Source organism: Delphinapterus leucas, chromosome 15 (assembly GCF_059928025.1).
Source record: "Delphinapterus leucas isolate spDelLeu-1000000601 "Yukka" chromosome 15, BTC_Dleu_Yukka2, whole genome shotgun sequence".
NCBI classification, from domain to species: Eukaryota; Metazoa; Chordata; class Mammalia; order Artiodactyla; family Monodontidae; genus Delphinapterus; species Delphinapterus leucas.
This window is the reverse complement of record NC_143143.1, coordinates 67,799,724-67,824,770: the sequence shown is the minus strand read 5'-3', so window position 1 is coordinate 67,824,770 and position 25,047 is coordinate 67,799,724. Positions and strand designations below refer to the sequence as shown.

At 46.1% G+C, this 25,047-nt stretch overlaps 1 protein-coding gene across 1 annotated transcript; it reads right to left on the bottom strand.

Annotated features, from left to right (window-relative positions):
• Positions 1–826: 826 nt before the first annotated feature.
• Positions 827–20,135, bottom strand: ACTR5 (actin related protein 5). Its single transcript, XM_022592418.3, has 9 exons — positions 19,707–20,135; positions 18,280–18,509; positions 16,177–16,346; positions 12,529–12,746; positions 11,670–11,852; positions 5,948–6,064; positions 5,083–5,222; positions 3,878–4,010; positions 827–1,461 (listed from the first exon to the last, which is right to left on the bottom strand). The coding sequence occupies exons 1-9, from the start codon at positions 20,103–20,105 to the stop codon at positions 1,204–1,206; spliced, it is 1,848 nt and encodes a 615-aa protein (XP_022448126.1). The 5' UTR covers positions 20,106–20,135; the 3' UTR covers positions 827–1,203.
• Positions 20,136–25,047: the final 4,912 nt, after the last annotated feature.

Sequence of the window (25,047 nt, the reverse complement as noted above, 5' to 3'; positions counted from 1 at the left end):
GGCCTCAGGCCCAGCCGTGGATGGCCTGGGGCTCCCCAGCAGGGCCATGGGGGGCCCTGAGTCGGCCTGGATCTTCCGCTTCCTCCTCCACCACCATTGGCCCTTCCCGGTCTTCGGTGTCGAAGCCCCGAGAGCTGGAGATGCAGGTGACGGTCCTTGGTGAACTGCAGCAGCAGACTGGTTCTAAAGTGGCCTCCTCAGAGGGCTGGACCAGACACCCCCTGGGATTTAAACGTACGGATTCTGTGACAAGGACACTAGTAGCTCTGGAGCCTTCTGGGCTCAAGCACTGGGTATGTCTGAGAGTTAAAATTCTCACCAAGCAATCTCTGTATAAGAGAGGGGTTATCTGTTTATGATGAGGCTGCAAAGGTCCAGGGAATATGAGGTTGTGGCTAAACTGAAAAGGCTCCACGGCTCACCTTTTCCAGTCTGTTTCTCTCTTCGGAAAGAACTGAAAAGTTAAGCAGCCAACACACTCACAGGAAGAGAAGTTTTAAAAACTGTAGGAAGGCCTCACATCGTGGAAAAGTTTCCAGCAAAGAAAGTACAAACAAGAGTCGGGCCACTAGCCCCACACCTGTCCATTCAGAAGTGGGCACCGGGCAGGCCCTAACGGAGTGACTTCGTACTATCCGGTTCCCCTCTTTGGGCCCCCTTTTCCTTATTTCTAAGCAGAAATAGAAGAAGGAGGGAAATATTTCTAGCCCCTGAGAGTTCGTGGTTGATTGTTCTTAGGATACAAATGTTACCTTTTTACCTGTATGTGAAAGAACTCCATCTGCTGGGCATTCACACAATTTTGGAATAAATTTAGAAGACTATCTTCACTGACAATATAACATTTAAAGGATTTTTTTTAAAAAACAAGAAAGGCTTTAAAATGTGGTAAGAAGGAAGCCTGTGCAGACTGTACACCTCCGTCCCCCACCCTGTCTTCATTCACTGCTGCGGGAAGTGAAGGCTATGGCTCATCCATGGCTCAGCAAAGACAGCAGGCCACCTAAAGTCCCTTCACCGCCAACGCCCCCAAGAGAACACAGTTGCAGAGGGTAACTCCCAGTGGCACTAAACTGTTCTCCCCAGGAGAAATCCATCTTGCAGCCAAATGTTCCCAGCAGACTCGGGCTGGACACAGCTGGCAGAGTCACCGTCCTGTCACACTGGCCGACGTGGCCCAAGGTCCCTGCAGGGGCCCGTCTGCTACGCCTGCTCGCCGGCCCCGCCTCCGCTGGCCCCCGAGCCCTTGCCGGATGCCTGGGCTTCTGTGGAGCGTGAAGCCTGCTTGGGCAGGCGGATGGGGACGTACACGTTGGAAGCACAGTGCTCCTTGAGGTAGCCTCCTCCCTTCTCTTCATATTCCTTCCTGGTGATCCAGACGTCCTCGTTGTCCAGGTGGTCCAAGGCCCAGTCGCGAGCACCATACCAGGCGTCCAGCACAGGGTTCGAGGCCAGCTGAACCTGAAACATGAGCAGAGCAGTCACTGGATGGGCGTCTCCCATCAGGGTCCGAGGACTGAATGTTCAGCAAGGCCAGCTACAGCCCCTACATTTTATCCCCAGAAATACACACGCAGGAGGGCCCCCTTTAATTCCAAGACGGGGCAGGACTACCTCTGCACCCTCCAAGGAGAGCTGAGTGAAATGCTCCAGACTCTTCAAGAAATCACGCAAGCATGCAGAGCCCACCGGACACGACCTCAGTGGATACGTGGTTAGCAGCTACTCTACCAACGTCAGACCTGCCGCTCTGGGTGGGAGAGGGACCAGCTGCCCTGCCTCCTGCTCCATGCTGTAGACCACAAGTCGTCAGGTGGAGAGACCTGGAGGGAAGACCTTCCTGGACCTGATCCCCTCTCTGCCAGCAGAAGGAAGCAGAGGCTGATGCGAGGTGGCTCTGGCCACGCGGGCAAGGGAGCCTCAGGGGAAATGAGAGCAGAGAGGCTGACCTGGGCTCTCCATTATTAGGGGAGCAAGGCCGGGGTCAGCAGCCCTGTGAGTGCCCCTCAACAAGGCTGAGCTGAGCACTGGGCGGACCGCATTCCAGCTCAGATCTGGCCTCCCCTCCTCTGGAGTCGCCTGTCTGACCTCCCACCTCCCTCTTCCCTGCCCCACCCATAGAAGTCCCAGGATGGAATGGTGGTTTTGGAACTTTCTGAAGTAAAGGGCAGGTGGAATCAGCACAGATGGAGGAGGATGAGGGTGAGACTTGCGAGAAGGGACCATCAACAAAATCAGGGCCACAAAAGCCCCGACCGCTCTGGCTTAGAAAGTGTCAGTGACAGAACGGGTGTAAGGCTCTCACTCCACTCCTTGCACCGGGGAAGTGCTCACTGTGATAAACCGTGAGGACTACATGTTGAATCCTGCGGGTCCTTCTAGCGAACTGTGGAACCTGGAGGGCTCTTAGGGACCCTCAGCACAGCAGCTGATGTCTGTTTATCACACGCAGGCTCTGTGCTGAGCACCTGACAGGCAAGGCGCGCGGAATGCTGCCAACAGGCACCAGAACGATCCCCTCCGTACTGCGGAGAAAACTGACGCCTGGCAATATTCAGTGACGGCAGGGCTGGAGTCAGGACCGAAGCCCAGAGACCACACCCTGAACGCACAACACATCGTGCGGCACAGGGGGCCACAGCCAAGCCCCCAGCAGGACACGGAAGCTCTGCACCATGTGTGCCCTGCACACTCCCCTCCCCCACCCCTCTTCACAGCCATGAGCCCCAGCCACACCCAGCTGCTCACCACTCAACAAGTTCGCGGCCCCCGAGCCCTTGCTCCTGCTAAGCCCTGTCCGGAGTGCTCTCTCCACCTCACAGCCCTCCACACTCTCAGCCCTCCACACTCTCTACCTGGCAAACACCTCCTCATCCTCAGAAGACTCACCTCCAAGAAGCCTTCCTAGGTGCCTACGTCTGTATGCCCCTCACACTGTGGGTTATCCCGGCCTATTCATCTGACTGCTGCCCCCTTGGACAGGAAGCTCCTTGGGGCCAGGGCATCTGGTGTCTAGGACATCTCAGCATCCCAAGATGCATGGTCCGCAACAGGAGCTCAGACCATGTTTCTTGGTGATCGGGAATTTGGTAGATAAATTGTGGGGCATCCACACCATACAGTCATTTTTTTAAGTATTTTAGAAGAATAATGACATGGGAGAAAATGCTCACGACAGGTTTCTAAGAAATTCAGGTTACAAAGCAGTATACACTCAAATGTGCAGAAAATATGTGAAAGAAAGAAAAACCTCCCCAGCCAGTCTCCTAGAGAATGCCTTATTCTCAATGTACACTCTTTTGTACTCTCTGAACTTTTACTATATGCAGGCCTTCCTTTGTCAATTAAAACAAAGAAATACGTAAAATACGATTTCCATTCTGCTTTAAAAATTAAACATAGGGCTTTCCTGGTGGCTCAGTGGTTAAAAATCTGCCTGCCAATGCAGGGGACACGGTTTCGATCCCTGGTCCGGGAAGATCCCACATGCCGCGGAGCAACTAAGCCCATCGCCACAACTACTGAAGCCACGCGCCTAGAGCCCATGCTCCGCAACAAGGGAAGCCACTGCAGTGAGAAGCCCACTCACCGCAACGAAGAGCAGCCCCCACTCACCACAACTAGAGAAAGCCCGCAAACAGCAACGAACCCAACACAGCCAAAATTAAATAAATAAATACATAAATAAACGTAAAAAAAAAAAGAAAATTAAACATAGATTGAAGACCAGAAGGAAAGCCACAAACGTGTTAATAGTGGCTATCTCTGGATGATGGAATTATCAAGTAATTTTTCTCATTTACACTTTACTACTTTTGTAACCAGAAAACTAATTAAGGCTATTTTCGAAACAGCTGGTTACATGGACAATTGGTACCTGAAAGGAAGACTGAAAGGGTCTCATCTCCAACAGCTCCTTCTCGATTCTGACCTTCATCCCAGGATACATCATGTTCCCGCCAGTGAGGAAAACATTCTGAACCAGCAACTCCTGCACATCCTTTGGGTACCTGGGGACAAAAGGATTCCTCTGCTCTAGTCCCTCCAACTTGAATATTGGAAGAGAATATGGATGTGGAAATGCAAGCTCTCAGTACAAAACAGATAATGTCTATGCAAAAAGTTAAAAAAAAAGCCTTCCATTTTTCATTTGTGTCTTTATAGAATTCCAAATAGCTAGCCAAAACCTTAATTTGAATGGTCAATCCATTTCCTTAGCATGATTAAAATATTATGCCCTTCTAACACATGTTTTTCTAAAAAACTGACTTTATTGAGGATTACTTTAAATACATTTGGATGAAGTCTGACAAATTTACATACCCATCAACAGCAGTAACCATTACACAGTAACCATCACCACAACCAAGATACAGAACATTTCTATCACCCCCAGAAGTTCTGCCTCTCCTTTTGAGGACCCATCTCTCCACTTGTGCTTTTTTTTTTTTTTTACTACTAGTTTTCTTATTTGCGTTTGCTCACTTTCCCACCCACTGCTAGACAATACTCAAAGCCACTCTAAGTAGCTGCAATGGCTTTTCTTCCTTGCTAGGTGTAAGTTTCCACCCTGTTTTAACCAAAAGCAACCAGAGTACCACAAAATCGTGTTCCCTACTTGTCCAACTTGTATTAGGAAAACTCACACTGCAGGAAAATACCTGTATAAACGGGTGCGGGGGAGGCATGTTCTTGTAGAAATGCAAACTCTTAAATAAATAAAATGCAAGGTGGGGAAAAAAACTAAGTTCTGCACGTTTTTAGGGTGATTTAGAATCACTAGTCTGCAATACTGTGAAGATTTATAGGAAAGCCAACGCACATATATCGTGTTGCCCAAATTTTTGAAAGAAACTCTTAAAGCTCCTCAAATCAAGCATTTACACGTTGAGCATTTACACGTTCAGAAATGAATTAGAGAGCCCTAACTCTGTGCCACGCTTGGTGAGAGAGAAAGAATACCATCTGAGTGCAGCAAGTCAATGAAAAGGAGATGCCCGGCCAACAAATCCACTGTTGAATTCAAAATTCAAGGAAATGGTTCAGGAAAACAGACGTAAAAGAAAGAAGTTTCAGTCTCACCTGTCCAGAATGTACTGGAGGGTCTCAGCTACGCCGGCCTGCTCCTCCCCGATGAGAGACGGCTGGAAGATAATTTCTGGAGCTCGAATTCTTTCTGTCCCAACAAACAGCTGATGATATGCTGCCAAGTTAAACACGGGCTTTAAAAACCCAAGGTTTAGAAGATATTTTTAGGCCATGAGAACAAACATCCCAGTTGCCAGTTTCTTCTAACTGCATTTCTTATTCCAACATAGCTTCTGTCCTTTGTGCCAGAATAACCTCTCCCCAACTCTCTTGATTTGATAATTCAATTTTCTACCTTCTTCAACCTTTGGATTATAAACCGCTACACATCTGCTTCATGAAATGGTCCCTGAGATGCAGGGAAAGAGACTTGGTGAAGAGCAGCTGAGACAGGCGGGTACTGGAAGACCAAGTGCCTGGCTCAGTCCTCAGTGCCCACAGAGCCGAGAAGGCCTTCTCCCAGGTGTGTCTCAGCCTCACGCCAGTCTACCTGGCTGCCATTGTAATGACAGAAACACAGACCCAAATGAGGATGAAGCATTATGACACTGGCTTAAATGTAAATAAAATCAGTAAAAGCTGGTCTTCGGGTCTAAAGTCCCCAGTTAGTTGCCCAAATGCTTCCACCAAGGAGACTGTTTCTCACAGATTCACGGAGCTTAGTGCTGGAACCCCAAACAATCACCACGGGGGGGCAAAAAACCCTGACTTCGGAAGTTTTCGGTACTGGGACTCTCCCTTCTAGAAAATACAACTGGTATTTTAGGGAAAAGTATTCCTAAAGAAGAAGACTAAACCTGACTGGTCATTTATGTTAAGCTTCAAAGCATAAGCAAGGTGGAGGCTACGGGAGGCCAACCTGGACCGTGGTCACCGGCTTCTCCACTTCGGGCGTTTCCTCCGAAAACAAGGGCTCGAAATCGTTGATGTTTTCCACGTCTTCCAGAGATGGTTCGAGCTGCCCCAGGTCAGGGGTCTGAGAAGAGAAGAAACACAAGTGGACAGAACCTGTAATTCAGCGAGCCTTAGTTCTATGAGTTCACTGTCACCAAAAAGAACTGGGATCTTGCCTAACGTCCTAAAAGTACATCCACACATAAAAACTATGAAAAAGTTTCTAAACTGTTAAAAAAAGGAACACACGTGAACACAAGATTAAAAGACTAAAAAGCCAGGGATGAGCTTCACTCTTATCCCCTACCCTTCCCACTGAGACAAGCCTCATCAACTCCCACCTTCTCTGAAGGCTTCTGAGGGGCAGCTCCAGCCTGGCGCCCCGAGGAGGACTGTCTGCCTGCACCTGTCACACCACCACGCACAGAGCTCTGGGGGAGAGGGTGTGAGAGCTGGTGTCCTACAAAGCAGCTTGGACTACGGGCAAAATCAAGTCAATGTCTCAATAATTAATAAACGTATGTGCCAACACTAACAGGCTTAGCAATCAGTCCCCTTGAGGGCAGGTCCACTGGGCTGGGGATGTGACTAAAGGCTCCAAGGCGGCCCAATGCCTCCCATATGTGGAGGCCTGTAGAATAGGCTTTCCTCTTCCATGACAATGACCCCGGGCGGGGCCTAGGCATGCCAGCACGGTTCCCAATTGAGGGTTTAGGGCACCTTTAATTTTGACCTGAACAAATGAAGTTGGGAGGGTGGGGGGATAGTTCTGGATGATGTCCTCGGGCATCTGTCATCCTCCCACATGAAAGGCAGATGAGTTGCACCTTCTGGACTCAAAGGGGAGAAGTTTCAGGAAGGAACTCTGTTGCATTCCCTGGAAGGAGGCTCTAACAGTGACAGCTATTGTAGAGAGGACTATCTGGTGAGACGGCGTCCTGGGAGGGTTCGGGCAGATCCAACACCAACCGCCAAGGCTGCCTGAGAGGAGAGCCCGCCTCACTCTCAGAACCTATGGCGAACGTAAATTACCGACACAGTTCAGAGTACTTAGCTACACTTCCCTAGAACCTGCTCGTATCAGCTGCAAAGGTAAAACGCAAAGTCACTCTTAAATAAGGCAAAGCCCCTTGACATATGCTCTCCGGCTCCTCCCTCCCGGGAGCTCCCTCCTGGAAGTCAGTGGCCGCGCTGAGAAGCCCCAAGCGCGTGGAGAGCCGCGTGTGGGTGCTCAGGTCTGTGGAGTCCAGCCGCTGAGTCATCCCAGCCCAGATGCCAGGGAAGTGAAAAAACCCTCCAGAGAGTTCAGTTCCCAATTGTCCAAGTCCTCCCAGCTGAGGTCTCAGAGTCCCCTGCTCCACTCTGTCTGAACTCCTGACCCATCACATTCAGGAGCACATTAACACGGTTGTTGCCTCACACTGCTAAGTGTGGAGTGTTTTTTATGTAGCAGCAGATACGTGAAACGGGCTTCTGGTGAGGCAGGAGCAGAGAGAGCCCCAGACCACTACCAGGCCATCCCTCTGTCACCGGTCAGCAGGTGTCTTAAACCTCTCATAACACTCTTCCCTTCGACTCCACCCACCCCCTCAGCAGTGGCCTTCCCCAGGCATTCTTCTTTCACCACTCCCTGTGTGAGTCTAGGTCCTTCCACAGCTGGGTCCTGAACAGTCCTGCCTGGTGTCTCACAGAGACTCCAGAGATGGGGGGCTCAGAACCCAGCTCATCGTCACCCTAAGCTCGGTCCCCAGAGCCACCTCCCCCTGCTGCCTTTCAATCCAGCCTCAGTGACCGGAGACAATCTAGACCCGGACTGCTCGGGTCTCTGAGCTGCGCTGCTCCTAGCTGTGCAACCTTGGGCACATTTCTTTCCTCGCCTCAATGTCAGTCTCCTTATTCATAAAATGGGAATGAAGACAGTACTTACGGAATTGGGAAAATTAATCAAGATGATACTTGCACAGCGCCCAGCACAGGGTCTGGCACATGTTCTGTGACCATCAGCAACTGCCACTCCTGAACGACACCAGGATCTTTGGCTCCTACCTTGGAAGTGTGTCCTCTCCACCTTCCACCCCAACAGCCACTGACAAACATCAGCTCTCTTCTGGATGACTACACACATTTTAATCCTGTCTTCCCACCTCCAGCCTTGCCTCTCCCTAAAGCCATCATCCTAACTGCCGCCAGTTATTTTCCTAAAATAAAATCTCATCAGATTATTGCCTTGCTCAGCACACTTTGAAGGCTCTGTCTGAAGGATAATATCCGGGCGATGGATAAAGACCTTAATAGGTGGCCATGGCCTCCCTTCCAGCTTCATCTCCCACGCTCTCTGTGCCCGATGTGCCCTGCTCCCCGCATGTGTGCTTCTTTCCATCTAAAATGTCCTTCCTTCCTCATTTGCTATCTGCTGAAATCAAATAATCTTTCAGGGCCCAGCTCAAACACCTCAATCCTTTCTCAAAACTCCTTCTGTATTCCCACACACATCTACCACCACACTTGATAAGTTTTATTACAGCCTGAGTATGGTTCTGTGGCCCTATTTTTTGAGGTACCAAGGAGGACAGGGATAGCGTCTTAGTCACCTCTGTACCCCTAGTCCCTGGCAACCCTCAAATTTCTCTAGAATAAAGAGGATTGTAGAATGTCTGGGCTTCAAAAGGCTTCTTCAGCTGTGACAAAACTATTATTATCCACCTTCATATCTAGCTATATTCAAAAGCACCTCACCTTAAAAATAAGATAATTTCTAGCTTCACTAAAAATGATAAAAAGATACTTTCCTAATCCCAATTCATATGATTCACAGAGAGGAACAAAGCTGGTAATTTCAATGCTGACAATACGCATCTAAGACAGAACATATTTCTCTAGCATGGCTGGTTTCTCTCCCCCTAGGGTTTGCCAGGGTCTCCACGTGTACTGGGTGGCATGCGGGAACGTAAATATGACTGTTCTCTTGGAACTGAACAGAGCAAGTTTGCCAAAGTCCCTCAGAGAGGATGCAGCATGGTTCCCTGTAACAGCCCAGAGCAGCATAAAAACAAGCAAAGGGCAGCTCTGATCTTGGCTCGTCAGGCCAGAGCACTTTCTGTATTTGGCCCATTGTCTTTTCCAACAAACAAGGGTGCTCGAAAGCTGTGCTCCCGCCTCCCCATCCCCTTACGCTGCACTCGTAGCGATGCAAAATCAGCATCTTTTAGTTTAAATACTTCATTAGGAGGTATTTTAAAGTATATTAAAAGTATTTAAAATTTTAAAAGTATTCAAAAGGAAGCCTACTCCTTTACAACATCCTCGTCGAATACCTGCAGAATACCGAGGGCTGGCATGGATTGGTCTGTAGGAAAAAATGGATTTTATTTTTATTTATTTATGTTTTTGGCCGCACCGTGCATCATGTGGGATCTCAGTTCCCCGACCAGGGATTGAACCAATGCCCCTTGCATTGGAAGCATGGCATCTTAACCACTGGACCGCCAGCGAAGTCCCAAAAAAATGGATTTTAGAAAACACTGGAAGTTAAAAAGTATAGCTATATTAATCCAGTGCAGCCATTACTGCTTAGATTGCATTTCAATATGAACTGTGGTCCACATAAATCTGTTCTCTCCATTCTAAAAGAATTATATTGTTGGAAAATATAACAAATACTTTTTGAAAGGTAGAACTGGCTGGCCAGTGTCGTGGCCAGATTTATTCCATGAATGTTACTGTAATCGATCTAATCTCTAACAATCACCCTGACCATTAAAGCTTTGGGGACAGATCAATTCATCAAATTTGTTGTACGTAGGGAAACCTTTTAAAGTACAACATTTCAAAATCACCCCAAGCCCAGAGAAATCTGAATATGTTCCCTTAGAGCACAGAACAAAGTAGGGACTTAGTAAGTATCTGCTGAATGAATAAAGAGTGATTGAATCAGGGCATGTAACAAATGCAGAAAAATGAAAAAAGAAAAGGAAAAACTGGTTCCCCGATTGTTTGGGAATGGGAATCACATCTTCAGAGTTGCTTGTTTTTTTCTTTTTAAATCTGAACTCCCCCACGTGCATGTGGCTTAGTGGTCCATCTCTGATATAAAGATGCTGACGTCTTGTGGACATGCTGATAAGCATGATAAAACTGAGTACAGATGAATAAACAACAAAAGCAATGTGGATCTGGATCCTAGGAAACAACAGCTCAAATCTGAAACACAGACCTGAAAAGGAGCAAACTAGAAAAGGCACATTAATTCTCTGGAAGCTGATCTGGGACGCTGTGCGAGAATAAGATGGTGGTCGGGGCACTTCTACCCTGGATCTCAGTGATCCAGTACGCTGTGCCGAGGCAGCCTGACTCAGGATCTGCTTCCTCAGTCACGCGTGCTCATGGCCAGTCACTGTCCTCACGTGGTCTACAGCCTGTCGGAGAGGTGGGGAAGGTGAGGCTGAGAGCAGGAACCGAGAGTCAGCCTCCAGCTGAGACACAGTCACTGCAAAGCAGGCTGCCTGCCGAGCCAAGGACAGCCCTGAGGTCCCTGGTAAGCACCACACTACACCCAGCAGCAAACTGGAGTTTTCCACAAGACTGTTTCTTTCTAAACGTATGGGTAAAGTTGATTTAAAAACAAAAATCAACAGCTGGATTGGCTAATCTTGCCCCACAAGTGTCATAAGGCAATGAACAAGTTCCTTTGTTTTAGCACTCTAGAGATGACAGATTCAGCAACAATGTGTCCACTTATTAACACTTTCGTCCAGTTCTAGAGACAGGAGAGCCAACCAGTGACTTGGGGCCGAGGTGTGACCTGCAGGCAGCCCCTTCACCATGCAGGGCCCAGTGCTACGGTATGAATTACCCAGGATCCTATCTCAGCCCCGCCACCTGCCCTTTTGGCCACATCAACACTAACAGCCCACTGGCAGGGAAACAAAAAGGAGAGAGAAGATCAAAGAGTTAGTGTTTAGTAACTAACAAAGGCTGATCTTAAATCAACCCACAAATATCTTATTGAGCATGGCTATTAGCGGCTGTAAGAAGTTCCTAAACTATACATGAAGCATGAGCCCTGTCCTTAGGGAGCATGGAGATGGAAAGGAGGTGAATGAAAGAGCAACCATGATATATTCAATAGAAGATCAGAAGAAAGTTAAGGGGGCATACGACTAACTGCCCAGGAACCATCAGAGGGACAGGTTCAGGTTCAAGATGGGCCACACGATAGGCGTATGTATGTTCTTCCTACTCTACTCGCACACATCCCTTTCCCGGGGGACAGAGCTCTACCGGCTGAAACCCCTTGGCTCAGAACTTCAGTTGGTACAAGGTCAGTGCCATCCCTGCCCCGACCCGTGTACCCGTAGATATCACACACCACTCTGCTCTCTTTCCCCCGAGTCTGGTCACAACCCCTTTGATGTCAGCCTTCTCCAGACACTCCTCCCGCCCTCAGAAAGGGCTGTTCTCTCTACACCAGTGGTCCCCAACCTTTCTGGCACCACGGACCGGTTTCATGGAAGACAATTTTTCCACGGACGGTGGGGGGATGGTTCCAGTGGTAACACGAGCTACGGGGAGCGGCAGATGGAGCTTCACCCTCTCGCCCACTGCTCACCTCCTGCTCTGCGGCCCCGGGGTTGGGGATCCCTGCTGTACCCCACCCCGCGGGACCTCCCTCCCGAGGCCCGCAGTACCTCTGGCTTGCTGTCCACCACGTCCACCTCGAGGCTGACTTCTGCTTGAAGGATCTTTTGCTTCGCCTGCTCCACTGCGGCACTGAGCTTCTGTATGTAGGACTGCAGCTCTTCCGGGGAGTCCATGTTCAGCTCTATCAGGGCCTTGTGAAACTGATCCATCTGGCCATCCTCTAGGAGCTCCTGCAAGCCGAGCAGTCACAATCCATCCTCAAAGATGTGCATCGGGGCAATCACGCACGGGAAGGAGAGATGGAACTTAGAAACTGGACAGAGAACGATGGCGGCAGAGGGCTCCCCGAGCTCCCTGAGCCTGCCCCCACCATGGAACCACCCCCTCCCCCGCCACCAAAGCTTCGCAACGAAGCCCTCCTCCCCAGCTATCTCTGGGCTCCCACGCATCACCATCTCAGCACCACCAGAGCAGGCAAAACTCATCTATGGGGACAGACGTCAGAAATGTTAGCTTCTGGGTGAGAAGAGATGGGAAAGTTACTAAGAGGAGGCTGAGGGAGGCTTCTGCGCTGCTGGTAATGCTCTGTTTCTTGACCTGGATACATCACATGTTTCAGTGGTGAAAATTCATTGAGCTGGACACTTAAGACTTGTGCGCTTTGCATCACGTGTACTACACTTAAACCAAAAGTTAAAAATCAAACAAAGGGGACCACAAGAATAAAATAAATCAACGAGGCCAGGTCCACAGCTCTCAGGTCCTGCTGCTACACCGTCCTCTACACGCACGATCTCTACATGGATGACCCCCCCCTCAGACCCCTTCTTGACCCCAGGTCAAAAAGATGCATGATGCGTTTTATGGAGCAAGGCTGAGGTCCCGCCCTGGGGGCTACGCTGTCACCTGCACGTAGAGCAGCCGGTCCAGCCGCTCCTGATCCAGCTGCAGCTTCTCCTCCCGCCGCCGCGCGTTGAGCTCCTGCAGCCGCCGCAGCTGCTGCTGCCGCCTCTCCTGCTTCTCCTCGGAGGTCAGGGTGCTGCCCAGGAGCTTGCTGGAAAACGGGAGCTGCATCTTGTGGACATTGTTCTCATAGTAATCGGGGCACCGCCATTTCTGCAATTCTTCAACAGAATGATTTTGGAAGTTAGGAAACAGAAACACTAATAGCACTGAGATTAGAAAGTCGGCACCAGGGTTCCAGGTGCGGGTAAGATGGAGGAAGCACACTCCATCCCATCTCTGAAGCCACCCAATCGGCGAAATGCAGCTATAAGACCTGGACATGATGCCAACACACCTGCTCTGAGCGAATTGCTAAATAAAATTCTTCACACAGAAAGGATACCATCTAGAGCACCAGAAATGAAGGGAAAGCAACAGAAATGATGAAAATCTGATTAAACATAGTAGATTAACCTCCTCTTGAGCTCCTTAAAATACATTGACAATTGGAAGTAAAAACCATGGCGTCTGATGCGTTTCCAATGTATGCAGATGCGACACAAAAGACAAGTCCAACTAAAGGAGGAAGGATAAAGGGGCCTCTGGGGACTTCCCTGGTGTCACAGTGGTTAAGAATCCACCTGCCAATGCAGGGGACATGGGTTCGAGCCCTGGTCCAGGAAGATCCCACATGCTGCAGAACTGAGCCCGTGTGCCACAACTACTGAGCCTGTGCTCTGGAGCCCGTGAGCCACAACTACTTAGCTTGCGCACCACAACTACTGAAGCCCGTGCACCTAGAGCCCATGCTCCGCAACAGGAGAAGCCATCGCAATGAGAAGCCCGTGCACCACAATGAAGAGTAGCCCCCGCTCGCAGCAACTAGAGAAAGCCTGCAAGCAGCAACAAAGACCCAACGCAGCCAAAAATAAATAAAATAAATAAGTTAAAAAAAAAAAAAGGGGGGCCTCTGGCATGCTGACACCTCCATGTTCCACTTGAACTGGTAAAACAGAGATTCTAAGAAGACTGTGAAAAGCCTGTTTACTGTCATCTCTAAAAAAACCTACACGAGAAATATACAATGAAAAACACAGTAGACAAATTAAAATGGAATACCAAAAAAAAAATTTCAAATGTTCAAATAACCCAAAGAAGGCAAGAGAGAGCAATAAGAACAACAAAGAGAAGGAATAACAGAAAACAAAAAATCAAATGGTGGACCTAAACCCAAACATAAGAAGAATTAAATTAATTGGAAATGGTCTTAACATATCGATTAAAAGATAGAGACTGACAGAGGGATCTTTTTTTTAAAAAAGAAAAAGGACCCAACTATTAAGAAACTTACTTTGAATATAATGATCCAGGTAGATTAAAAGGTCGGAAAGACACACCAATCAAAAGAAAGTTGGAGTGGCTATGTTAATGTCCAAGCAGACTTCAAAGCAAAGAAAATTGCAAGGGATAAAAAGGGACACTATATAATGGTCAAAGATCAATTGCCAAGAAGAAGTAAGAATCCTAAATGTTTACCTAACAAAAGAGCTTCAGACACTTGAAAGCAAAAACTGACAGAACTGAGAGGAGAAATGGGAAAATTCACAATTATCCCTGGAGATTTCAACACCCTTAATAATCAACATGGCTTGATGGAAAATGAAGAGGAGAATAGAAGAACTGAACAACATCATCAACCAATAGAACCTAAATGGCATCACAGAATACTCCACCCAACAACGGCAGGCTACACATTCTTTGCAAGTGTACATGGAATATTCGCCAAAGCAGCTCGTGCCTGGGTCCTAAAACAAATCTTCACAAGTTTAACTGATACCAGACAACATAAGTTCTTTGACCATAATGAAATTAAACTAGAAATCAACCACAGAAAGATAACAAGGAAGTCTCCAAACACTTGAATATAAAATAATATATTTCTAAATAATCAATGGTTCCAAATAAAAAAGGCTTAGCGAAATTGGAAAATATGTGAACTCCGTAAAAAAGAAAACATAACATACCAAAATCTGTGAAATGCAGATAAAGCACTGCTGAGAGGGAAATTCAAGCTTTAAATGCCTGTATTAAAAAGAAGTTATCGTAATAATCTAAGCTTCTACCTTAAGAAACTAGAAAAAAAGAGCAAAATAAACCTAAAGCAAAAAAGAAGACACCAATGCAATCACCGAAATAGTCCTACTTCTATTAAAGAAATTGAATTCATTCAGAAAAAGAAATCCCCAGGCTCAAATGGTTCTACTGGAGAATTCTATCAAACATTTAAAGAAAAAAATAATATCAATTATTTACACAGTCTTTTCCAGAAAGCAGACGAGAACACTTTCTAGCTCATTTAATAAGACCAGCATTGCCATGATACCAAAACAAGACAAAGACAGTACAAGAAAAGTTTATATTAATATTCCTCATGAATATACACAAAAACCTCATAAAATTTACCAAATTGAATCCAGCAATATATTAAAAAATAATATACATGAATAAGTGGGGTTTATCCCCCCAAATCAAGGCTAGTTCAATATTTGAAAAGCAACCATGATACCCTCCTATATGAACAGTCCAAAGCACAAACACCATAGGATCATATCAGATGCAGAAAAAGCATTTCACAAAATTCAAAATCCATTCATGATAAAAATGATCAGCAAAACTAGGCACAGAAAGGAACTTCCTCAATTTGATAAAGGATATCTGTAAAAAAACTAGAGGTTAAAAAAAAAAAAAACTAGAGGTAACATCATATAATTAATATGGAAAGACTAAAGGCTTTCCCCACCACAAGATCAGCAATTACAAGCAAGGCAAAAATGCCCACTCTTACCACTCCTAAAGAAACAAAGGCAAACAGATTGGAAAGGTAGAAATAAAAATGTCCCTATTCCCAGATGACATGTCTACCTAGAAATTCCCAAGGAATCTACAAAAAACTAGAACTAGTAAATTTCACAAGGTCACAGGATACAAGGTAAACATGCAAAAATTAATTGCATTTCTATACAATAGCAATGAGCAACTGAAAACTGAAATGAAAAAAACAAGGAAAGAAATAATTAGGCATAAATCTAATAAAACATGTACAAGTCTATACACTGAAAATTATAAAATGCTGATGAAAGAAATCAATAAAGACCTAGATAAATGGAAAGACATACTATGTTCATGGATTAGAAGCCTCAACGTAGTAAAAAAAAAATGTCAATTCTCCCCAATCTGGATTTAACATTATATCTGAATCTACATTTAGAATGTTTTTGTTTTATATACAAACTGATCTACAGATTTAATGTTCTTTCAATCATAATCCCAACAGAACATTTTTGTAGATATGGACAAACTGATCCTAATATTTATATGGAAAGGCAAAGGAACCAGAGTAGCCAAAACAATGTTGAAAAAGAACCTACATATGCAAGTTATCAATTAATTGAAAAAGTCTGTTAGGAAAACAAATACCAAAAAGGGAAGGGAATGCTAAAAAGTACGAAGAGGAAAAAAGTGAGCGAAAGAGTCACCCTGGGAACAATTTAAGGAACACCCCAAAGGTAGACAACATTCGAAAGCTGCAAGCAAACATCCTCTTTGTACCTTCCACATAATCCTCAGCGATGTAGCTGTGCTCGTGCAGGATCTCCTCCATGCGGCTGAGAGTGATGGCTGCCAGGTGCCCAGGATACTTCAGCTGCAGGAGACGCTGGAGGTAGCCAGCTGCTTGGCTTCCTCCCAGGTTGATGCGTTTGCAGTTTTTAGCATCCAACCTACAACCAAGGGATGGAAACAGCACTGAAATTTTTGGCAATGTGGAGGAGAGAATATGGAGCATGTGCACTAGTGCGGAGGATAGTTTGATGTAGACTAATAAGGAAGCAACTGACCAGCTGGGGGAAATAAAACCTAACAGTTGGAAGGAACTTTAAAGTTGCCTTAGTGCAACCTCTAACCCAGTGCAGGCATTCCTAGAGCACATCCAAACAGACACATGAACATCTAATTTCTGGCAAGCATCTCGGAAGATAACTTCCTGGCAAGCATCTCGGAAGGACTCATCTGCTCTGGGAAGGGCCTAGAAATATGCATTTTTCCCCAGGAATATGCATTTTGACAAGCTTCCCAAGTCCCTCTAGTGTAGGCCAGAGTTTGAGTACCCCTCCCCTAGACACTCCACTTCTACTTATGCAAACACATTAAGTAATCACATACACATTGGCTTACTGTAATCTCCTAAGAGAACCAGGTCCCTCTGACATGAAGTGAAGGGGAGGAGAACCAGAGTACCTTTATTTTCTCAATATGAGAAAGTTAGAGGAGCAGAGCTCTAGGAACTTGCTGTGTACTAAAATGTCACTGCTATATCACACCTCACCAGCAGATGCCAGCATAGAACATGATATGCCCCAATCTGATCATTTCTTAGCCTTTGGGTAAAATCACTTTCTCTCAATATAACATAACATAAAATAACAATATTATTTTTAATTTCTGCATATTCTGGTTACATAAGATAGAAAACTCTATAGCAGGAGTGTTTGGTAATGTCTAAGAATTACTTTTTTCTTCATAAATTTTTGTAAGAACTTCAAGAGAAATTCCCACTATAGGTCTCAATAAATTCAACAGCATTTATTTTCACTTAAATGTTCAGACTGTTTTACAAAGTGCCATCACCTACATTATCTCGTTTCATTCTCAAGGTAACCCTGAGAAATCAGTTTTTCCCAAGTTTATATGTTAGGAAACTAAGTGAAGAAGTTAAGTACCTCAACCTCAGCAGAGCTGCAAACCCAGGCTTTCAATCCCAAAGCCAGGCCTTCTCTCACTACTTACACACCCTCTATCTCTATGCAAAGAGAAACCTTCTCAGGAGAGCATGAGGCTGGCCTAGTCTCTCTCTCTCTCTTTTTTTAATTTTTTATTGAAGTATAGTTAATTTACAGTGTTTCAGGTGTACAGCAAAGTGATTCGGTTATATATACATTCTTTTTCAGTTTCTTTTCCATTATAGATTATTAGAAGATATTGAATCCTGTGTGTATATAGTAAATCCTTGTTGTTTATCTGTTTTATATATAGTAGTGTGCATCTTTTAATCCCAAATTCTCAATTTATCCCTCCCTCCCCGGCCTAGTCTCTTTTAACAGACAACGAAAACCCAGCTATAAAACAAGAAGATTTTAAACATGACAGAAACTACCCTCACCTTTTATAGAACTTGAAAACATCTATTAAGTACCTATTATGTACCAGGTACAGTAGTTAAAAAGAAAGGTCTAAATAATTGTCATTAAATAGCTTTAAATAAAAAAATAAAAAATCTCTTATTAAAAAGTGACTCCAGAACACAACAGTCTAAATTAAATCTATTTAAGTAATTTACTCAGAACATTTTTATTGAGCACCTACTACCTACAGGTAGAGTGTTAGCCATCTCACCATTAAGTCAGAACGATAAAGTTCTAGAATTATGGATTTGGACCTCAGGGACCATCTACCCCAACTCGATCCAGGAGGTCACAAAGGATGGACGATGAAGTGACATCTATACTCACACAGTGAGGGAGGTCAGAACTAAGCCCAGAGGCCAGTTCATGGTCCTGTCCTTGCTCTTTCCACTCCACCTTTAAATCAGGTGCCCAATAAACGTTTCCTGAATGCTTCTCAAAACAGTGCCCAAACGCCATAAGTGCAACTCACCTCCCTTCTAAGATGGGTAAAATATGTGTACACTGGTATCCAGATGAAATGATGAGCCCGCTGGAAATCAAGTTCTTTGGCTTATTGTGGTAGAAGCTGAAGAGGCTGTCTATTCCATAGGCAACTGTAGGAATCCCATAGCACTCAAAGAGAAGCTCGGACATCATCTGTCGTGAATACAGTGGGTTGCACACGGCTTCTGTCAAAACTATGGGATGATCGACACAGCCCTACTTGGAAAGAAAAGAGTAAATTGGTAGGTGCTAAGAGAATACTCCTTTTAATGCCTAAAAAGAAACAGAAATCCTTATTGCAAGGGCTCAACTGGCTTTTGGTCTCCAATCAAAACACTGGATCAGAAGCAACTGTAAAACACCCATCTCTCCTGGAAGTTGCTTTGGAAAATATGAAAGTAGGGTCAACTTAAGTCAAGCCCCAGCCAAACTGTCAGCCAATCATCTGGCTCTATCTTCAAAATATCTCCAGAATCCAACTGCTTCTTACCACATCCTCAACTCCTTCCTCATCTAAGTCACCATCATCCCTCACCTCCTAACAGCAACAGCCTTCTAACTGGTCTCCCTGTTTCTACCCTATGACCCCGGCCAGTCCATTCTCCATACAGCAGCTATGGTGATCCTTTTGGAACATAAGTCACGTCCCTTTTTTGTTCAACACCCTGCAACGGCTCCCCATTTCACTCAGCGTAAAAGCCTATAAGGTGTGTGACTTGTCCCCTCATCACCTCTCCGACTTCCTCTTCCACTGACTACCCTTCCCTTCACTCTGGCTGCCCTCAGTTAGGATTAGGGCACACTCCTGCCTCAGGGCCTTTTTACTGGCTGTGCCCTCTCTCCGGAATACTATTCCCTCAGATATTCACAAGGATCGCTCCCTCAATCATCTCCTTTAGTCCTTGATCAAGCAACACCTTCTTCCCAAGTCCTCCCCCTAACCATCTTATTGAACACATATAACCCTCTCCTGTCCTTCTATCATGCCACAGAATATACTACTTAATTCTATCGTTTATTGTTTGTTATTTCATACTAGAGCGACTTTCCACACCAGCTCCATAAGCACAGGAGATTTCGTGTCACGTTCACGGACGTTATTTCAAACACCTAGAAAAGTGCCTGACACAGAGTAGGTGCTCAATACATATCTGATAATAAATTAATGTATTAACAAACGAGCCCGAATATGTGTTCCAAGAGAAAAGGGCGTTGTTTTTGCTCACTGCCATACCCCAAGCGCCTAACACAGGACTTAACACACGTTAGGCGCCTAATATTTGACCGACTGACTAAATCAATGACTAAATGACATTCAGAACTACTGGAGTGACTATTATCCCTCGGAGAGCGTTGTGAGCGGGGACACGACCTCACCCTTCCCCTCAAGCCTAACCCCACCACGCCCTTCACCTGTGAGGAGACACCCAGGTGCTGGAAGCTGTAGTCAAGCAGCAGCTCCTGCAGCTCCAGGTTCACCGGCACGTTGCGGTCGAAGGGCGATCGCAGCATCCAGCGCAGCGGCTCCAGGCTGCCCAGCGCGTTGCCTACCTGCGGGCCCGCCCCGCCCCGAGCCCCGCCCCGCCCGCGGGCGCACACGGCGCGGAACTGCAGCCGGGGCTCGGGGCCCGGGTCCGGCCCGGGGCACGCCCAGCCTGCGCGGGCCTGGAACGACCCGTTGTCCAGCACCAGAGGCACCGGCAGTGGCCCGTGCGCCACCGGACCGGCCTCCAGTACCTGATCCGGCGCGGCGCGGGCATCGCGGAACGGGTACACATTCGTAGGCGGCCCGGCTGCACTGGCCGCCGCCATCTTGGAGCGCACGCACTGGCCCCGCCTCTCGCCGTAGCGTCCGCCCAAATGGCGCGAAGCCCCGCCCCCGACGCAGCGCCCGCCCAGATCGCGCGAGACTCCGCCCCCGCACATCACAGCGGGTTCTCCAAGCCTCCTCTCCTTTCTAAGCCCGGCCGGCCTTTTCACCTAACTCGCCCCTGGTGGCCCAGGCCGCCTTCGGGATCGCTAGGCCCCGCCCTCCCTGGCTGTGGCTTAACCTCGTCCCCAACATCCGACCTGACCACGCCCCTTCGCTGTAGCCGGGACTCTGGGCCAGGAAGCCCCGCCCCGAGCGCGTAACGCCAAGGGCCCAGCCCCTTCCTGGCCTCCAGAAATGAGCTCCGCGGGGCTCCCTATTCCGCTTAGCCACGCCCTATTTGCTGGGTATCATCTTCAACCGCCGTTGGCTCTGCCCCCACATGATTACGTCGCCGTTAGCCTTGCTGTCAAGGAAACAAACTCGGGGGTACCGACCGCTCAGTTTCTTGACCGAGGAGCTCGCTACTCAGGCGTGTTCACTTTGTGAAAATTCATCAAACCGTCCTCTTTACGATTGGTGCACTTTTCTGCATGTGTGTTATATTTTATAATACAATATAAAGTTTTAAAATAGATTTATTAAGACCTATAGACTGTACCCTCTCACAGACCTCAAACGCTGAGAAAAGGACTGCTAATTGTTACCTACTATGTGCATATTCTCTTTCTTCCTTTTAGTGGTATAATTCCCCTGCATGGTCATTTGGCTTGTTGTGATCATGTGACTCAGTTCTGGCCAATGAGGGTGGGAGTGGAGGTAATGTGACCGGGACCCCCCCACCCCCTTAGTTTTAGCTCTAAAAGGACTGGGCACGCTCTCCCCTGCCCTGTTTCCCCCTTTCCACCAGCCAAGGGGATTGCAAGAATTAGAGCAGCTGCCTTGACTCTACCCTCCCAGCTCTGGAACAATTTGAGAGATAAAAGCAAGTTAATTATAAAAGGTGGTTGTAAATAAACATCCTTAGCAAGAGATGAGACCCCAAAACGTTCTCAAGAACCTCTAGGAGCACTTCTAGGCCAAATAGGGAGCCAGTTAGTGGCAAAATCAGATTAAAGGTGTTGCCTTTCAACCCAAGCCATTTTCTCAGACATCTGAAGGAATCCATCATTAAACTGAGAAAGTGGGGAGGAGCAGAACAGAGTGAAAATAAGTGAATGTAAGTTTAAGAACTACACCTAAGTATACTAATACGGAAAAATCTCCAAGATATATATTTAAAAGAAATAAGGCAGTGCAGTTTATAGGAACTCCCTTTAAGAAAGGGGGTGGGGAGAAAATATATATGTTTTTGCTTGTATTTTCATGCAGATGGACAAGAAACTAAGAAAAGAGTTTGTAAAGGAAAGGGACAAGGTGAGTGTGTCAGGTGTGGGAGACTTTTTCACTGCATACTTTTTCATATACTTTTTATTTTTTAACCGTGTGAAAGTATTACCTTTTAAGGGGGGGTGGAAAGCACTATGTATAGGCGATGTAGATTGGATTATTGTTCCCAGTTCTTCACTCCTCTATAATAGGATAATACAGGAGTGAACATCCATACCATCTGCCATGTAACTTTGTTGGGCCTCTCTCACCGTAGACATTGATATTGGGCTTGGCTATGGGACTCACTTTTAGCCGGTGGACTGTTAGCCAGATATGATCTGAGCAGAGGCTTCAAATGTGCTTGTGTGGCTTAGACTGCCCTCTTACTCTCCTGCTGTTAGTCATGAGAAGAACATGCCCTGAGTCTAAAGAGGATGAGAGACACATGGAGAAAACCCAACACAAACTGTAGCCTGGAACCAAGTCCAGCCAACCTGCCACCTAAAGCTGAGCTGTTCCATGGATACCAAAAATGTTTGTTTTTATAATCCACTGAAATTCTGGGGTTGCTATGCAACATTATTGCAGGAAAAAACTGACTGATACACTAGACCAATGACGTTCAGTAGTTCTTTCTGTTTTCATGGGAACGTTCTACAATCTGAAATGTCTAATGCAGTAGCCACTAACCACATGTGACCACAGAGCACTTGAAATGTGAGCAGTGCAACTGAGGAGTGGAATTTTAATTTAATTTTAATTTACATTTAAGCTTAAATAGCCATATATGGCTAGTGGCTACTCTGTTGCACAATGTACCACCAGACGAAATCCATGGCTGTAGTTATTTGCCCATGGAAATGACTAGAAGATAGATCAGAAGCCTACTGTGTTTGTTAGTTTCCTAGGGCTGCCATAACAAAGTACCACAAAGTGAAATGGCTGAAAACAACAGAAATTTATTCTCTCACGGTCCTGGATGCTAGAAGTCCAAAATCAAGGTATCAGCAAGCCTGTGCTCGTTCTGAAAGCTCCAGGGGAGAATCTGTTCCTTGCCTCGCTCCCAGCTTCTGGTATTGCTGGCAGTCTTTGGCTTGTAGACCCAACCCTGCACTCTCTGCCTGCATTGTCATGTGGTCTCCCTGTGTGTCTCTCTCTCTGTGTATCTCTTTTCCTCTTCTGATAAAGATTTTAAAAAATCATATCATATTAGGATTAAGGACCCACCCTACTTCAGTATGACCTCATCCTAACTAATTACATCTGTACCTCTGCAACAATCTTATTTCCAGATAAGATCACGTTCACAGGTACAAGACATTAGGACTTCAACATATCTTTTTGAGGGGCACGATTGAACCTACAGGGTCAACACTAAGTTTTGAGGGAATTGTCTTGTCAAGAAACCACAAGCCTGGACTCCAAAATTATATATTTGACTTGTAAGGTAACCCTAGGATCCCAAACCTGCACCAGGAGGAAGCCGAGTGTGAAAGCTGTGCCACCCCAAGGAGAGGATACTCTCTGAGATCCCCAGGAGGTTCACGGATATGAAAGAACTTCTCAGAGGGCAAAGCCAAGAGCACTGAGAACAGTGGACAGTGGAGTTGCCCCAGGAAAGGAGAGGCAGAGAGAGCTCTAACCCAGAAGTTACTCCACTGCCAGGGAAGGAAATCCATAAATTCCTGACCAGCACATTTTGATCATTGCTATCAACCTATGACTGCTGTGTGGGGAGCTTTCAAAAGTGCTAATGCCTGGGTCTCACCCCTAGAGATTCTGCTTTCATCCTATGTGGTGAGCCCTGGGCATGGGGAGCTTTCTAATCTCCCCAGATGATGGTAGAAGGAAGCAAAATTTGAGAATCAGTGCTCCAGGGCCTTGCACCTCCAAGTGTGGATTGCAGCCCAGCAGCCTCACCATCACCTGGGAGCTTGTTAGAAATGCAAAACCTCCAGCTCCACCAGAGATCCAGTGAATCAGGAACCTGAATTTTAAGAAGATCCCCAAATGATTCACGTGCATATTAAAATTTGAGAAGCATGGGTCTGGACCTCTTACCAGCTCTGATTTTTATGTGAGAAGGAAATACAACTTCTGTTTCGCTTAAGGCACTCTCATATTGGTCTCTGAACTCACACACACACACCACTACATATACACACTGCACATTTAGGTGATCAGGCAATGCATATGCTCTTATTCATGAGGGAGTCTGCACAGCAGGACTCAGGTGATAGAGCCATTAGAAAACTGTTCCAAGGAAATATTTGCTTCCCAGTCTGCCTGATGCTTGGCCAGGAGGGTGTGATGGGAACGGGCATCAAATTTGGCTGTTGAAGCTCAATATCAAAAAACAAACAACCCAATCAAAAAATGGGAAGAAGGTCTAAGAAGACATTTCTCCAAAGAAGACAGATGGCCAAGAGGCACATGAAAAGATGCTCAACACCGCTAATTATTAGAGAAATGCAAATCAAAATTACAATGAGGTATCACCTCACACCAGTCAGAATGACCATCATCAAAAAGTCTACAAACAGTAAATCCTGGAGAGTGTGTGGAGAAAAAGGAATCCTCCTACAGTGTTGGTGGGAATGTAAATTGGTGCAGCCACGATGGAGAATGGTATGGAGGTTCCTTAAAAATAGAGCTACCATATGACCCTGCCATCCCACTCTTGGGCATATTTCTGGAGAAAAACATAATTTGAAAAGATACACGCACCCCAATGTTCATTGAAGCACTATTTACAATAGTCAAGACATGGAAGCTACCTAAGGGTCCATTGACAGATGAATGGATAAAGATGTGTTTTGTATATATATATATTACTCAGCCATTAAAAAAGAATGAAATGATGCCATTTGCATCAACATGGATGGACCTAGAGATTATCATACTAAGTGAAGTAAGCCAGACAGAGAAAGACAAATATCATATGATATTGCCTATATCTGGAATCTAAAAAAAGGATACAAATGGGACTTCCCTGGTGGCGCAGTGGTTGAGAGTCCGCCTGCCGATGCAGGGGACATGGGTTCGTGCCCCGGTGTGGGAGGATCCCACATGTCGCGGAGCAGCTGGGCCCGTGAGCCATGGCCGCTGAGCCTGTGCATCCGGAGCCTGTGCTCCGCAGCGGGAGAGGCCGCAGCGGTGAGAGGCCCGCGTACCGCAAAAAAAATAATAAATAAAAAAATAAAAAAGGATACAAATGAACTTATTTACAAAACAGAAGTAGACTCACAGACATAGAAAACGACCTTATGGTTACCAAAGGAAAGGTGGGGAGAGGCATAAGTTAGGAGTTTGGGATTAAAATATACACACTACTGTATATAAAATAGGTAACCAACAAGGGCCTACTGTATAGCACAGGGAATTATACTCAATATCTTGTAATAACCTATAATGGAATAGAATGTAAAAAGAATACATACATTTATATATATGTATAACTGAATCACTTTACTGTACACCTGTAACTAACACAACATTGTATATCAACTATATTTCAATAAATTTTTTTTAAAAAAAGGAAAACAATTTGGCTGTTGAGCTGTGATTCATCAT

Bases quoted from the DNA above. Each gene is read 5' to 3' on its own strand.
- ACTR5 (XM_022592418.3), bottom strand. From the start codon at position 20,105: ATGGCGGCGGCCAGTGCAGCCGGGCCGCCTACGAATGTGTACCCGTTC. The intron at 18,510-19,706 runs GTGAAGGGCGTG...CTTTCCAAGTAG, and splicing joins ACCTGGGTGTCTCCTCACAG to GGCTGTGTCGATCATCCCAT. The intron at 5,223-5,947 runs GTTGGCCTCCCG...GGGTTTTTAAAG, and splicing joins AGCCGGTGACCACGGTCCAG to CCCGTGTTTAACTTGGCAGC.